This window comes from Heptranchias perlo, chromosome 21, assembly GCF_035084215.1.
Source record: "Heptranchias perlo isolate sHepPer1 chromosome 21, sHepPer1.hap1, whole genome shotgun sequence".
In the NCBI taxonomy this organism is placed as follows: domain Eukaryota; kingdom Metazoa; phylum Chordata; class Chondrichthyes; order Hexanchiformes; family Hexanchidae; genus Heptranchias; species Heptranchias perlo.
Genome location: NC_090345.1, coordinates 34609842 through 34626300, shown reverse-complemented (window position 1 = coordinate 34626300; position 16459 = coordinate 34609842). Strand labels below are relative to the sequence as shown.

At 40.2% G+C, this 16459-nt stretch overlaps 1 protein-coding gene across 1 annotated transcript in view; it reads right to left on the bottom strand.

The window, feature by feature from the left end:
- Positions 1 to 16459, bottom strand: part of marchf5 (membrane-associated ring finger (C3HC4) 5) — an 84713-nt gene that overhangs the window by 49713 nt on the left and 18541 nt on the right. The window contains exon 2 of the mRNA XM_068002446.1: positions 8074 to 8276. Coding sequence (XP_067858547.1) covers positions 8074 to 8276 — 203 coding nt within the window. The remainder of the gene's footprint in view (positions 1 to 8073; positions 8277 to 16459) is intronic.

Below are 16459 nucleotides of genomic sequence, written 5' to 3'. Positions count from 1 at the left end.
TTTGATGACGTGGCACTTTATCAAACGCCTTTTGGAAGTCCACATACACATCAACCGCATTGCCCTTATCGACCCTCTTTTTTTAAATTCATTCATGGGATGTGGGCGTTGCTGGCGAGGCCAGCATTTATTGCCCATCCCTAATAATTACCTCATCAGAAAACTCAATCAAGTTAAACACGATTTGCCGTTAACAAATCCGTGCTGGCTTTCCTTAATTAATTCCCACTTGTCCAAGTGATTGTCATTTCTAAAAGTTTTCCCACCACCGAGGTTAAACTGACTGGCCTATAGTTGCTTTTTTGAACAACGGTGTAATATTTGCTGTGGATTTCCACATTGGAAATTGCTATTGTCTAAAGTACTGATTGTATGAATTGTATCATGGTAGCGATGTCGTTTCTCACAGACTCGAATGTGTTCTAACCAGGTGAGCTATGCAAATACTGTGAAAACCCTGGGCCTGGGGAAAGGTCGAAGGGATGAATTCAGTATTTGCAACTGGCCATTGAAATTGGAACTAAGAACCTGTTGTCTGGAAGCAGGCGTCCTTGAGGTTCACCACAGCCAGCTAGCCTGGATATGCTTGAATGATACCTTTTTTTCAAAAAATGTGCTGAATTACAAAATAGGGCAGAAACGTATTTTCTAGAGAACCTGTTCCATCGCTGCTGAAGATACTGGGCTGCTGACTTTGGTTGGAACCATGGACACAGCTCTAGGATCTTCCTGATTATCTGAACAAACATTTCCCTATATGGCATTTGTTTGGGCTCCAAACGTAGAGGACAAACTGACCTAAACATCTAATGTAATCTCATCTTAATTCCCATAAAAGCAATGACACCCCATGAAAGATATTGGGATGAATAGAGAGAGAGAGAAAAAAGTCATTATTGGGTGACCAGGTGATACCAGTGCACTTATGAGAAGCCTCTTTTGCTGACTAGGTTCTGGCATGATGAGGACCCAGCAATATCCAAAAGGAGCTGACCTCAGCCTATAGATCAGGGACCCTTCCCCTGATGCAGTGATGCCATTCCTGAAGTAACTTGATGAACTAATGGCTTTTGAAACCCTCAAGCAGGATCTCCATTTTCTCCCCAAAGTGACCCTTCCTTAAAAAAGAAACAATAAACGCTTACCTAGCAGGCCCAGAGGAAAACTTGAAAAGTAAGGCCAAGTGTGCTAGCTGAGAAACAAGTTCCCTCAGGTCAGCAGACTGAGCTCCTATGGACATTTACCATAGTGGCCTTTACCATAAATTGAAGCCAGATGATGGAAGAAACCTGCTTAGTAGATCCCATGGTTCAGGCTGCATTCTTTTGAACCAATCCTAGTGCAATGATCTGTTTGCCCTACATCCAACCTTTTTTCACTCAAGAGCTAGATAAAAGGGTACGGTAGCATAGTGGTTATGTTACTGGACTAGTAATCCAGAGGCCTGGGTTAATAATCCAGAGTCATGAGTTCAAATCCTGCTATGGCAGCTGGGGAATTTAAATTCAATTAAATAAAATCTGGAATTAAAATACTAGTATCAATAATAGTGGCCATGAAACTACCGGATTGTCGTAAAAACCCATCTGGTTCACTAATGTCCTTTAGGGAAGGAAACCTGCCGTCCTTACCTGGTCTAGCCTATATGTGAATCCAGACCCACAGCAATGTGGTTGATTCTTAATTGCCCTCTGAAATGGCCTAGCAAGCCACTCAGTTGTAAAATCTCGCTAAAAAAAGTCACAATAAGAATAAAACTGGACACAACAAAGGCAAACCGAGCCCAGTCGACCCTGTAAAGTCCTCCTCACTAACATCTGGGGACTTGTGCCAAAATTGGGAGAGCTGTCCCACAGACTAGACAAGCAACAGCCTGACATAGATTCACAGAATCATACCTTTTAGCCAATGTCCCAGACTCTTTCATCACCATCCCTGGGTATGTCCTGTCCCACCGGCAGGACAGACCGACCAGAGGTGGCAGTACACTGATATACAGTCAGGAGGGAGTGGCCCTGGGAGTCCTCAACATTGACTCTGGACCCCATGAAATCTCATGGCATCAGGCCAAACATGGGCAAAGAAACCTCCTGCTGATTACCACCTACCGCCCTCCCTCAGCTGATGAATCAGTCCTCCTCCATGTTGATCACCACTTGGAGGAAGCACTGAGGGTAGCAAGGGCACAGAATGTACTCTGGGTGGGAGACTTCAATGTCCATCAACAAGAGTGGCTCGGTAGCACCACTACTGACCGAGCTGGCCGAGTCCCAGACTGCTAGACTGGGCCTGCGGCAGGTGGTGAGCGAACCAAACACGAGGGAAAAACTTACTTGACCTCGTCCTCACCAATCTACCTGTCGCAAATGCATCTGTCCATGACCCTGGTTCAATGAGGAGCGTAGACGAGCATGCCAGGAGCAGCATCAGGCATACCTAAAAATGAAGTGCCAACCTGGTGAAGCTACAACTCAGACTACATGCATGCTAAACAGCGGAAGCAACATACTATAGACAGAGCTAAGCGATTCCACAACCAACGGATCAGATCAAAGCTCTGCAGTCCTGCCACATCCAGTCATGAATGGTGGTGGACAATTAAACAACTAACAGGAGGAGAAGGCTCTGTAAACATCCCCATCCTCAATGATGGCGGAGTCCAGCACGTGAGTGCAAAAGACAAGGCAACCATCTTCAGCCAGAAGTGCCGAGTGGATGATCCATCTCGGCCGCCTCCTGATATCCCCATCATCACGGAAGCCAGTCTTCAGCCAATTCAATTCACTCCACGTGATATCAAGAAACAGCTGAGTGCACTGGATACAGCAAGGGCTACAGGCCCTGACAACATCCCGGCTGTAGTGCTGAAGACTTGTGCTCCAGAACTAGCTGCGCCTCTAGCCAAGCTGTTCCAGTACAGCTACAACACTGGCATCTACCCGACAATATGGAAAATTGCCCAGGTATGTCCTGTCCACAAAAAGCAGAACAAATCCGATCCGGCCAATTACCGCCCCATCAGTCTACTCTCAATCATCAGCAAAGTGATGGAAGGTGTCGTCGACAGTGCTATCAAGCGGCACTTACTCACCAATAACCTACTCATCGATGCTCAGTTTGGGTTCCGCCAGGACCACTCGGCTCCAGACCTCATTACAGCCTTGGTCCAAACAAGGACAAAAGAGCTGAATTCCAGAGGTGAGGTGAGAGTGACTGCCCTTGACATCAAGGCAGCATTTGACAAGAGTGTGGCACCAAGGAGCCCTCGTAAAACTGAAATCAATGGGAATCATGGGGGAAACTCTCCAGTGGCTGGAGTCATACCTAGCATAAAAGGAAGATGGTAGTGGTTGTTGGAGGCCAATCAACTCAGCCCCAGGACATTGCTGCAGGAGTTCCTCAAGGCAGTGTCCTAGGCCCAACCATCTTCAGCTGCTTCATCAAAGACCTTCCTTCCATCATAAGGTCAGAAATGGGGATGTTCGCTGATGATTGCGCAGTGTTCGGTTCCATTGGCAACCCCTCAGATAATGAAGCAGTCCGAGCCCGCATGCAGCAAGACCTGGACAACATCCAGGCTTGGGCTCATAAGTGGCAAATAACATTTGCGCCAGACAAGTGCCAGGCAATGACCATCTCCAACAAGAGAGTGTCTAACCACCTCCCCTTGACATTCAATGGCATTACCATCGCTGAATCCCCACCATCAACATCCTGGGGGTCACCATTGACCAGAAACTTAACTGGATCAGCCATATAAATACTGTGGCTACAAGAGCAGGTCAGAGACTGGGTATTCTACGGCGAGTGACTCACCTCCTGACTCCCCAAAGCCTTTCCACCATCTACAAGGCACAAATCAGGAGTGTGATGGAATACTCTCCACTTGCCTGGACAAGTGCAGCTCCAACAACACTCAAGAAGCTCGAAACCATCCAGGACAAAGCAGCCCGCTTGATTGGCACCCCATCCACCACCCTAAACATTCACTCCCTTCACCACCGGCGCACAGTGGCTGCAGTGTGTACCATCCACAGGATGCACTGCAGCATCTCACCAAGGCTTCTTCGACAGCACCTCCCAAACCTGCAACCTCTACCACCTGGAAGGACAAGAGCAGCAGGTACATGGGAACACCACCACCTGCACGTTCCCCTCCAAGTCACACACCATCCCGACTTGGAAATATATCGCCGTTCCTTCATCGTCGCTGGGTCAAAATCCTGGAACTCCCTTCCTAATAGCAGTGTGGGAGAACCTTCACCACACGGACTGCAGCGGCTCAAGAAGGCAGCTCACCACCACCTTCTCTAGGGCAATAAATGTCAGCCTTGCCAGCGACACCCACATCCCATGAACGAATAAAAAAAAAATAACATGATTCAAATCCTTCCATGCTTCAAGTGCACTCGATATACGACTTCAGCAGGTGCAGAAACACAATGTTACATACAATGTTTGGCCGAAACACAAGGGACCCTGTACACGCAGGCTTGCTTTTGCCTGGAACTGGGGGCGGGGTCAGTTTGCATACATGAACCTGACATCCTTTCACCCCCTCAAAAAAATCATTCTCAATCAAGCTAACACCAACCTAGAATCAGCCCTTCATACCAGTGTGAACATGACAAGAGTAGCACCAAGTAAAACAAGCTCATACAATTTGGTTCATTGTATCTCAAAAGCACAAGTACTTAGATACTATTTCTACCTGAGGGTATTAAAATATCAGAAGCATCATCGAATTTTGTTCAAAAATACCATCAATATCTCCCCTCCACTGGTCTAGTGAAAAGATAGGGACCAAGGAGGAAAGAGCAAAATTGGATTTGGACAATACTGTCATGAATAAAATCATTTTTTTCCTCTTTTCATCTTCTGGCTATTATGCAATAGCAAAACATGGAAAGGCACACTTATATCTACTCATTACACAAGTAAAGGAAAATAATGTTTTAAGAGACTTTGCTATTAGGTATATGGTTTACTGATATTATGAAAAGATTTCATTGCATCAGTGATTAAATAAAAGTGCAGATACAAAATAATGAAATCTCAACAAAGTTACTTAATGGAACAACTACAATCATCACTGTTTACAAGTCACACAATGATTTGCCTGCAGCAGACGCAATCAAGGTATTTATAGAACAAAGCTTTGCACCTTTGACCTTGAAAATCATGTTATTGAAAAGCTGGTTTGGAACAGTAGGAAACATGAACCTTTAAAGTATAACCCAAACCAAATCCTTGAAATCTGTATTCCAGGTATATCGATATCTTTAAATGTAAGATTTCTGAAACGTGATGGGCTCTACATCTATATAGAGAATGTTATTGCTGAAATGGTGCTGTTCTGGTCTAGTGAAAAGATAGGGACCAAGAAGAGCAAAATTGGATTTGAACAATACTGTCATGAATAAAATCAGTTTTTTCCTCTTTTCATCTTCTAGCTATTATGCAATAGCAAAGTATAGAAAGGCACACATATCTACTCATTACACAAGTAAAAGAAAATAATGTTAGGTAATAATTATCTACGTTCCAACTGAAATGTAGTACATCTTCTACCCTTGACAAACAGCAGCAAATCTACATTTAATCCAATAGCAAAATGTAATTTACATTGTTCTTTAAAAACTGCACCTTGAAATGAGACAGAGAGAGAGAGAGAGAGAGGGAGAGAAATTTAAATTATCCATTAGAAAATTTAATTATGGTATACTTATGAGTGGTAAAAAGATACGATTTTGAGTACACAGGTTAATTTCCTGAAAGCTTTTTATGTCATGGAAATCTAATTAGGGTTACAAGTAATGAAAACTTCATCCTTTTTATCAACCAGCTGAATTGTTAGTACAACCACAACAGTAACTAGAATAAGGGACTTCTTCTGTCACTCCATTTGTCGATAAAAAAATATGAACTCAGTAACAAAATATTTAAGTATATTTACAGATTTCAAAAACCGGTTTCCATCTGGGTAGAAGAAACTGCAGTTGATTTTAATCTACAGTCTACAATAAAGAGCATTAGAAATCCACTTCTAATATTACACTAATTGGAGTGAAATATAGCAAGTTGTAGGGATTACATTATTATTATTTAAGGTTGGAAAAACAGTTTTTCGGAAATCAATAAATTACATGAAAATCAACCAAAAAGAGTAATTATTATACACAGGTTTTTTTTGCTGTCATCTTTAATTAAAGCCCTTGGAGTTATAATGACAAACAAATTTTGGGGCTCCCCTCATGGCTCTAAGCTTCTCTAGTGAGTAGCTGAAACATGCAAGACCAGGGAGGTCCCACATTCCATTACCAGTTTATGATGGACTAGTTCATGTCATGTGGGTCGATGGTAGTGGCAGGAGCTACAATTGTCCTCACTACTCTGAGTCAGGAATCAGAAAATCAGTCAAGGCTGGTTTGATATCCAGGGAGCCCAACAAGCGTGGATATTGGACGAAGAAAGGATCTTTACACAGAACAAGGAACACTAAGAACTGATATGGACAAAGAGCAGATGAGGAATGAAACAAGAATGCATTAGTTCACACAATCTTTTCAACATAGTCCCTAAATTTATGATAGGCAAGTCTGATTGATTTACAGGTTGGGCTCAAGATCAATGGAAAATTAATAATCAAACCCAAAGTATGCCAAAGGTGCAGTACTAATGGCAGATCCAAAGAAAGAAATACTTATGGTGGAAAATCAGACAAGTTCAGAATACAGATTGAAAAAAATACTAAGATGCCAAAATCAATGGTAACCACAAAGAAAGAGAACATCCCAAAAACAGATTATGTAGAAGGTTGTTGGAGCATGGGAGTGTTGAGACAGAGACCACTGCATCTTTTAGGGAAAACTGGATAAATACTTGAAGCAGAGGAAGATACAGGGCTATGGGGAAAGAGCTGGGTAGTGGGATGAGATTTGCATTGCTTTAGCAAAGAGCTGGCACAGACACAATGGGCTGAATGACCTATTTCTGTGCTGTAAACATCCATGGTTCTATAGAACAATATGGAAATAGACAAATTATTTACCTGGGTAGTCTAACACCAGATAGCTACAACAATAAAGAAGTTAAACATATGACAGTGATTGCAAAAGAGGCATTCAGGAACATGAAGGAGTTTCTATGCAACTGTAAAATCAAACTGACGATAAACAGAAGAATACTCAAGTATCATGTGGTCAACAGCATGTACTGTGAACACTGGACCTTGAACACTGAAGTCACACGACAACTGGGAGGGCTCTTAAATTATGGTACTACAAATGTATGTTGAAAACTAATTGGACAAGAATGCTCAACGAAAGGTGCCATGAACTATCAGTAACAAAATGTGATGGCTAATTAGAATGGTATAATTAGGTTACAACCAGAACAGAAAGAAAAATCAAAAACAAAGCGGCTGAACTTCAAAATAGTAAATTTCAGAAGTACAAAAAAAGGGACCTAGCCCAGATAAACTAGACAGAAAAATTGGTAAATACAACAGCGGCCAGCAACGGGAAATATTTAAAAACATTCCCACCGGGAGTAAAGGGTAGCAAAGTTATCCAATATTATGTTTGATTTCGACTTTCCAAATATTCCATCGGGCAATTCGCTTACCCTTTCTTTAAGCAAAGAATGTTTAAATTTGGAATGTGCTCCCCTGGAAAGAGTAGGAGTCGCTGTGTTTTGCATATAGTTTGCAACAGTTTAAAATAGTGGTAGGTTCAAAAACAATTGCTAAGTTGAACCTTCTTGGTTTAAACTATTTGACTGGATGTCTAAATATGTTATCTATTTAGAGGACAAAACCTTAAAACACCATCAAATTATGTGTTCATTTATTCTCGTGGGAGGGGATCCATAATTTATGTCTTTACCTGAAGGGGAAAAAAGATTTTTAAAAAGATTAAATCTTGTCATTTCCCAGCCCCCCCCACCCTCCTCTCATTTTAAATCTCCTTGTTTGTACATTTGCCAGACAACGATGCATGAGGCAACAAACAATAAATGAACTTTGAGAATCCCTTATAGTGAACTAATTGATCTGTGCTTCATTAATCTTACCTAGTTTTGGAAAGACAATTAAGTATTCAGCATTACATTGTGGACATGCCACTCTGGCTGTACTGTTGCCCCTTTGTTTCTCATCTACCCATCGCTGTAGACAAGCTTGGTGAACCCATTTGGTAGATCCTCTGCACCTGCAAGGCCGCACCCATTCCGCTGTCCGATCGTCTTCATCTGTAGCAAAACATACCCAACAACTCCTAAATGAAAAAAAAAACATTAATATTGCAGTTCAAAAACATCACAAAGCTTAAGCATTCATTCCTGTCAGCAGAAGAGGTTAAAATCGTCCTCCTAATCTTTGAAATCAAAGTTAGAAATTGGAATGGGTGGGACAGAAGGAGGGCCAAAACAAAGTTTTATAATCTTAATCTCTCTCCGATTTATTTATCCTCCGCATACCATTAATTACTGTGGTGGACTAGTGGTCTATGATTTAATGTATATGGTTGTCCATGGACCAGTGTATTAAAGAGAATTTAATATAACAGAAAATGCTGGAAAAGCTCAGCAAATGCAGCAGTATCTGTGGTTTCTTTTTCCAGATGCCGCCTCACTTGCTGAGCTTTTCCAGCATTTTCTGTTTTTATTTCAGATTTCCATCATCCGCAGTATTTTGCTTTTGAAAGAGAATGTAATGTTTGGTAAAGATTTGATGGTGTTTGCCATGGAAGAAAATCTGAAACTAGGCGTGTAAAATGTTCTACGACAGGCTGGGCTTGTTCCAGTTGGTATTTCACACAGGTCTGATGAAAGGTCATCGACTTAAAACATTAACTCTGTTTCTCTCTCTGTAGGTGCTGCCTGATCTGCTGAGTATTTCCAGCATTTTCCGTTTTTATTTCGGTATTTCACTATTTTGGACATCCCTGAAGGCTGTGAAACAGTTTAGAACTAAATCACAATGTCACAAATACAATTAATTCCAGAAATAGTTCTGAATAATGAACAGAAACATTGTGATAATCTGTCACCATGCTTATCTCTTTTGTTGACAGCAGGACTGGGGTCGGGGAGGGAATAGAGGGAGAAAGAAAGACAAAGAACACGCGTATGCACTACATATCGTCCTTTCGGCACAAGCATTGTGTTTCTTGCCAAATTTTCCATTTTCTTGCATTGAATAAAACATGACCTTGATACAGCAGTGAATTAGGTCAGTACTCAGATAACAAACTAGAACAGGAAAAACCTGCTAGGTGAAACCTCTTGTGAAAACAAAGCTTCATTTCTTATGGTAACTCAAGCCTCCTCCCTAGATGAGTCCACAAAAAACAGAATCAATATCCCTAATGTATTTCGCTCTGCTGTGCATTTACATGCTTTAAAGAGAACAAAAGACAGCATTTTTGCAGTTCACCCCAATTTATTTCTGCAGGACACCTGGTGCAAAACTAAATTTACTTGGCAGCTGAACACTTCTCTAGTAATTATCCTGAAGCACACCTACAAATTAATTTAAGATTATAAACATGAATTACAATCATAAACTGGACACATTACAATATAATTTTGCATGTGGATAAAAGTATTGGGAATTACAAGAGTTCAGCAAAGCATTTGATTAAATATTTACATAACCAATACCTGCATTTAGAATGTAACACTAAATATTATTTTGCATGTTAACGAGTCTAAATGACATTCTCTGTGTTTGCCAAGAAACTGCTCCCTCAGGTGCCCTTCTGCTTCAATGTACACAAGGAGAAACATATGACCAACCCTCTGTAGATGTGACGCTACAGTACATATTTGGAATGTTCAAGCATGGCAATGCCAAGCACAATAGGTACTACAACACCTTTTAACAATTACAACCATATTGTGTAAGTAATCTTACAACACCAGGTTATAGTCCAACAGTTTTATTTGAAAATTACAAGCTTTCGGAGGCTTTCTCCTTCATCAGGTGGAAGACCTTTCTCCTTCGTCATGGTGTTGTAAGATTACTTACATTTGTCCACCCCAGTCCATCACCGGCATCTCCACATCATGGCAACCATATTGTGTGTTGAGATAATAATGTAATATAAATCTCTCCTCTACATGTATCTAAATTGTACAAATGATTTTGTACTTAAATAATACACAACAGCACTTCAACTCTGCACAGCTACTCTGAATTGTTACTACACTTTTATTGATAAGACATTTCAGACAGACAATTACACTTAAAATGCAGGTCTGCAATTACAAAGGATCTCGCTTATGCTTTTTTCCCTTGCAAAGAATTATCAGGTAGCAAATACAGCTTTCAAAGTCTGTTTAGGTACCAGCTTGTTAATCAACAAAACTACTTATGCATAAGAAGTACCTACTATTCAAACTATTCTCAAACTCTATTGCGCAGACAAAAAGAATCTGCTCATCTTAATGCAGTAAAAGCAATATACATGAAAGTTAGTGTTTTCAGTAGAACACCTCTAATACAAAAACTGAAAAAACTACAAAAAAATGGGATGAATGAGGGCCATTTTCATTTACTTTGAACCGTGACAAATCGCTTCAAAGGAACAATTCCAATCATGAGGAATTCTACTAGATTACACACAGAAGGAAAGGATACTCCGGTTTAAAGTGAAGAAAAGCTTATGACAAATCCCAGGATCTCAAAATTTACTGTATTCATAGCACTGATTTTCCATGATTTTTCTCATTTCAATTTATTGTAATACAATATAAAATTGTTTTTAAGAAACTTGGTACATAAAATATGGGCATTAAATTTCAAGTGCAATTTTTAAAAAATTCCAGCATTGCAAACACAAAGTTCAATGTTCAATGAATTGTAAACTGTATTATAAATCACAGAGGGTTTCCCAAAGAAAACATGACCATCATACAATTTACCACTCCCTACTGCTGACATAAATGAAATACCTTATTTACACAAAGCACATAGAAAGATTCCAACACAAAGCCCAGTAGAGATTTGCTGGAATGCAGTTCTGCCTTAAATTAATGGGATGAAACTCTTCTTTGTGATAGTTTTGAAGGCTAACATGATTTTGAATAGTTTCAATCCAGTTCCTACGGAGTACCAAATCTGCTTATAAGTGAGTATTGATTTAGCTATCACTCACAAATGTCAAAAGGATGGCGACTGTGAGATGAGTTAAAAGGGTGTACCCAAATCAAATTATTTTGCTTAATCATCTAACCTTAATTCTTATGATTGAGCATGTCATACCTGATTGGATTTTAGTCTTTCAACTGTTCTCCAGTCGTGATTTTTCAAGATACATTAATTAAATCTGTCCCGTTATTGTTATTCCACAGTACAGTGTCATATTTGCTGTGGTCTAAATTCTTACACTTACAATTCCTCCAGGTTAATTCGTTTATCAGTCACAATCCATTTCAGATCAATAATAAATTACATATGACTGCTGGTCGCCACACTACAGGAAGGATGTGATCGCTTTGGAGAGGGTGCAGAGGAGATTCACCAGGATGTTACCAGGGCTGGAGCGCTTCAGCTACGAAGAGAGACTGGGAAGATTGGGTTTGTTTTCCTTGGAGCAGAGGAGGCTGAGGGGGGACATGATTGAGGTGTACAAAATTATGAGGGGCACAGATAGGATGGATACTAAGGAGCTTTTTCCCTTCGTTGAGGGTTCTATAACAAGGGGACATAGATTCAAGGTAAAAGGCGGGAGGTTTAGAGGGGATTTGAGAAAGAACTTTTTCACCCAGAGGGTGGTTGGAGTCTGGAACTCACTGCCTGAAAGGGTTGTGGAGGCAGGAACCCTCACAACATTCAAGAAGCATTTGGATGAGCACTTGAAATGCCATAGCATACAAGGCTACGGACCAAATGCTGGAATATAGGATTAGAGTAGACAGGGCTTGATGGCCGGCGCGGACACGATGGGCCGAAGGGCCTCTATCCGTGCTGTATAACTCTATGACTCTATGACTTGAATTCTTTGTTCTCACTGGGAAATGACCAAAAAAATGAGGTTAAACTGCTAAGGACAAAAGTTTAATAAGACCTCCTTAATTTCTGCTAAAGCAACAGCAAATAAAACTGAACCCTCTGGAAGTAATATTTGCACTTCCTGTTTCCATGCCCGGCTGGCTACCTTTCAACAGCTGCCAAACTACTGTTCTCCACTCTCTTGAAGGCGCATTTTTATAAACAGCGAATTGTATTCATCTGAATTGATCTCAACTATCCCAAAAAAAACATGTACACTTAGTGATGTCACCCAGTCCCAACCCCCCCACCCCGACAACCCTCATTCCTAAACTTCTGAGTGAAAGGATACCTGGAAACAGACATTTAGAATTCTTTTTCCCTGTAATGATGCCATGAAGTGGGTGGTGGGCATTGTGGAAATTCTTGGCATTGCCACAGGTAAGTTTCCACTCAAGATGTCAAACACAGGGCAGAAACCTCCTAGAGCTGCCAGAAATGCATAAATGCAGCCCTTTAAAAAAAGACAATTATCTAACAATTCAGATTAAAAAGTTCACCTTTAACATGAAGAACAATGGTGTTGCCATACCCAATTTTCTGTTCCAGTATCAATCTCAGTATTAGTACACATATTATTTTATTCTGACAATTCTATTCGTTAACAGAAAACATTTAAGCACGGGGATAAAAAAATCCCACTTTCCTAGAATAAGCTCAGTAGTCATAGGTCAAACCGAAACAATGTCTGAAGAAACCAACACAATTTGACATTGAACCATAAATGATCAATTTTGATAAAGTCAGGCAGGCTGCAATTACTACCTTAAACCTCATTTTGGACAGTCTCAATAGCTTTAGGACAACATATGTCTATAAAAATCCCACTTGACATTGTTGAAACAATGTTACAAAAATAACCTCGAACTATCTATTCAATATTAAATTTCAAAATTATGCCAGTCTCAGGAAAAACATCGTCACAGTGAATTTAGTGAAGCCAAAATTCCTCATAATAGTGAACTGCAAGTCATAAATTCCTCAACGTTCTTTGAAACCACCACATAGACTTAAAAATAATCTGTGCAAATCAATAAATTACTGGATCGCGGACCTTTGCCCTTCAATTAATGCTAAAACAGTGAATTATAACAGTATTTATCCACATCATTTCCCCCACTAATAAATTTGGCCAGAATTTGCTGGCAAAATTAGGGCGCATGCCGTTATTAGCGTGTAACAAAAAGCCAGCAACGTGTGTCGAGAAAGAGAGTCGCCATGATTTGCAAATCGCCACAAATTGCTGGATGATTTGCGCCAGCCGCAGAAAGTTAGGGCTACTATTTAGCAGCGTAAGGATCCTGGTAATGGGGTAATTTATGTTTCCAATGGGCTTCCACTTTAAAACCAGTTGGCAGTTAAATGATAATTGTTCCACACATGCCACATAAAGCACGCAACAAGGATGCAAGTTAAACTGATTTGTTTAACTGATTAAACTAATTTGTTGTGGATTCTGGTTGGGAATAACATCGATGCTAAATTTATTTCAGCTTGTCAGGATTTAGAGTACCTCCCCCACAACTTTCAGCATATGTGGGTCCACTAATTTGTAAGTAACCAACAATCCACGCTGATTCCACAAATAACACATGCTTTGAATTGCTATGATAAATATAGCTTTCGCATGTAGACAGCAGCTGCCTTCAGTTCCTGAATTAAAAAACAATAATCTGAACCCTAGGCAGAAGGCTGTCTTATTCAGATGTTTATATGTCATGTTCCATAGGCAAAAAAAAATTAGACCTACACATTTTCCTGCATAGAATTCAGTGGTAAAGTTTAAATAATCAGATGTCCAAGCTGCCACTTCAGAGTTTTGCTGATAAACTATTGGTCCAGTCGTTCACCGAGGTCCCAGATGCCCCGTTATCAACTCGCACTTCCAACAATTTGCGGTGCAAAATTAATTGGAGCTGAAGAGCAAGGAAAAAAATCCAACTCACTGCACTCACCGCAAGATGCCCCATTCCAGCAAATTTTGGGTCATTATGTCCCACTACTAGGCTGGATAGAAATCTGGCAAAAACCTGTGGTGCTCTGCATCCATATTTTAAAATCAACAAAAGCACATTCTCTAGGGGTGTAGCCCTAATAATAAAAGGATGACATAAGGACAATGGTGAGAAAGGATCTTGGCTTGGACGATCAGGAAGTAGAATCAGTATGGGTGGAAATAAGAAATAACAAGGGGCAGAAAACATTGGTGGGAGTAGTTTATAGGCCCCCTAATAGTAGCTATACCGTTGGACAGAGTATTAATCATGAAACAATAGGAGCTTGTAACAAAGCTAATGCAGTAATCATGGGGGACTTTAATCTGCATATAGACTGGACAAATCAAATTGGCATAGGTAGTTTGGAGGACGAGTTCATGAAATGCATTCAGGACAGTTTCCTAGAGCAATACGTCATGGAACTAGACAGGGAACAGGCTATTTTAGATCTTGTATTGTGTAATGAGACAGGGTTAATTAGTAATCTCCCAGCAAAGGATCCTCTGGGGAAGAGTGATCATAATATGATAGAATTTCACATTGAGTTTGAAAGTGACGTACTTAAGTCAGAAACTAGAGTCTTAAACTTAAATAAAGCCAATTACATAGGTATGAGGGGCAAGTTGGCTAAACTAGATTGGGAAATTAAATTAAAGGGTATGACAGCTGAAAAGCAATGGCAAACATTTAAAGAAATACTTCAATATTCTCAACCAATATACATTCCATTGAGAAATAAAAACTCCATGGGAAAAGAGATCCACCCGTACCTAACTAAAGAAGTTAAGGATAGTATTAGATTGAAAGAAGAGTAGTAAGCCTGAGGATTGGGAGAGTTTTAGAAACCAGCGAAGGATGACCAAAAAAAATGATAATAAAAGGAGAAAATAGAATATGAAAGTAAACTAGCAAGAAATATTAAAATGGATTGTAAGAGCTTCTACAAGTATGTGAAAAGAGAGTAGCAAAAGTAAACACTGGTCCCCTAGAGGCTGAGACAGGAGAAATTATAATGGGGAAATCAGGAAATGGCAGATGTGTTAAACAAATATTTTGTATCTGTCTTCACAGCAAAAGATACAAAAAGCATACCAGAAATAGTTGGGAACCAAGGGTTTAATGAGAGTGAGGAACTTAAAGTAATTAATATCAGTAGAGAAAAAGTACTTGAGAAACTAATGGGACGAAGAGCCGATAAATCCCCTGGGCCTGATGGCCTACGTTCGAGGGTTCTAAAAGAGGTGGCTGCAGAGATAGTGGGTGCATTGATTATGATCTTCCAAAATTCCCTAGATTCTAGAACTGTCCCAGTGGATTGGAAGGTAGCAAAAGTAACCCTGTTATTCAAGAAAGGAAGGAGAGAGAAAACAGGGAACTACAAGCCAGTTAGCCTGACATCGGAAGTGGTAACAGGGCACTTAGAATATCATAATGATTAGGCAGATTCAACATAGTTTTATGAAAGGAAAATCGTGTTCGACAAATTTATTAGAGTTTTCTGAGGATGTAACTAGCAGGGTAGGTAAAGGGGAACCAGTAGATGGAGTATATTTGGATTTTCAAAAGGCATTTGATAAGGTGCCACATAAAAGGTTGTTACGCAAGATATGGGCTCATGGAGTTGAGGTTAACATATTAGCATGGACAGAGGATTGGTTAACAGACAGAAAACAGAGAGTAGGGATAAACAGGTCATTTTCAGGTTGGCAGGCTGTAACTAGTGGGTTACTACAAGGATCGGTGCTTGGGCCTCAGCTATTTATAATCTATATTAATGACTTGGATGAAAGGACAAAGTGTAATGTATCCATGTTTGGTGACGATACAAATCTAGGTGGGAAAGTAAGCTGTGAGGCGGACACAAAGAGTCTGCAAAGGGACAGACAGGTTAAGTGAGTGGGCAGGAAGGTGGCAGATGGAGTCTAATGTGGGGAAATGTGAGGTTATTCACTTCAGTAGGAAGTATAGAAAAACAGAATTTAAAAGAAAATGGTGAGAAACTATTAAATGTTGGTGTCCAGAAAGACTTGGGTGTCCTGGTACAAGAAACACAAAAAGTTAGCGTGCAGGTACAGCAAGCAATTAAAAAAAGCAAACCTCATTGGTGGGGAAACTTTTAGAAATGATAATCCAGGTCAGAATTAGTAGTCACTTGGACGAGTGTGGATTGATTAGGGAAAGCCAGCATGGATTCATTAAAGGCAAATCATGTTTAACTAACTTGATAGAGTTTTTTGATGAGGTAACAGAGAGGGTCGATGAAGGCAATGCAGTTGATGTGGTGGAAATGGACTTTCAAAAGGCGTTTGATGAAGTGCCACATAATAGGCCTGTCATCAAGATTGAAGCCCATGGAATAAAGGGGGCAGTAGCAGCATGGATACAAAATTGGCTAAGTAACAGGAAG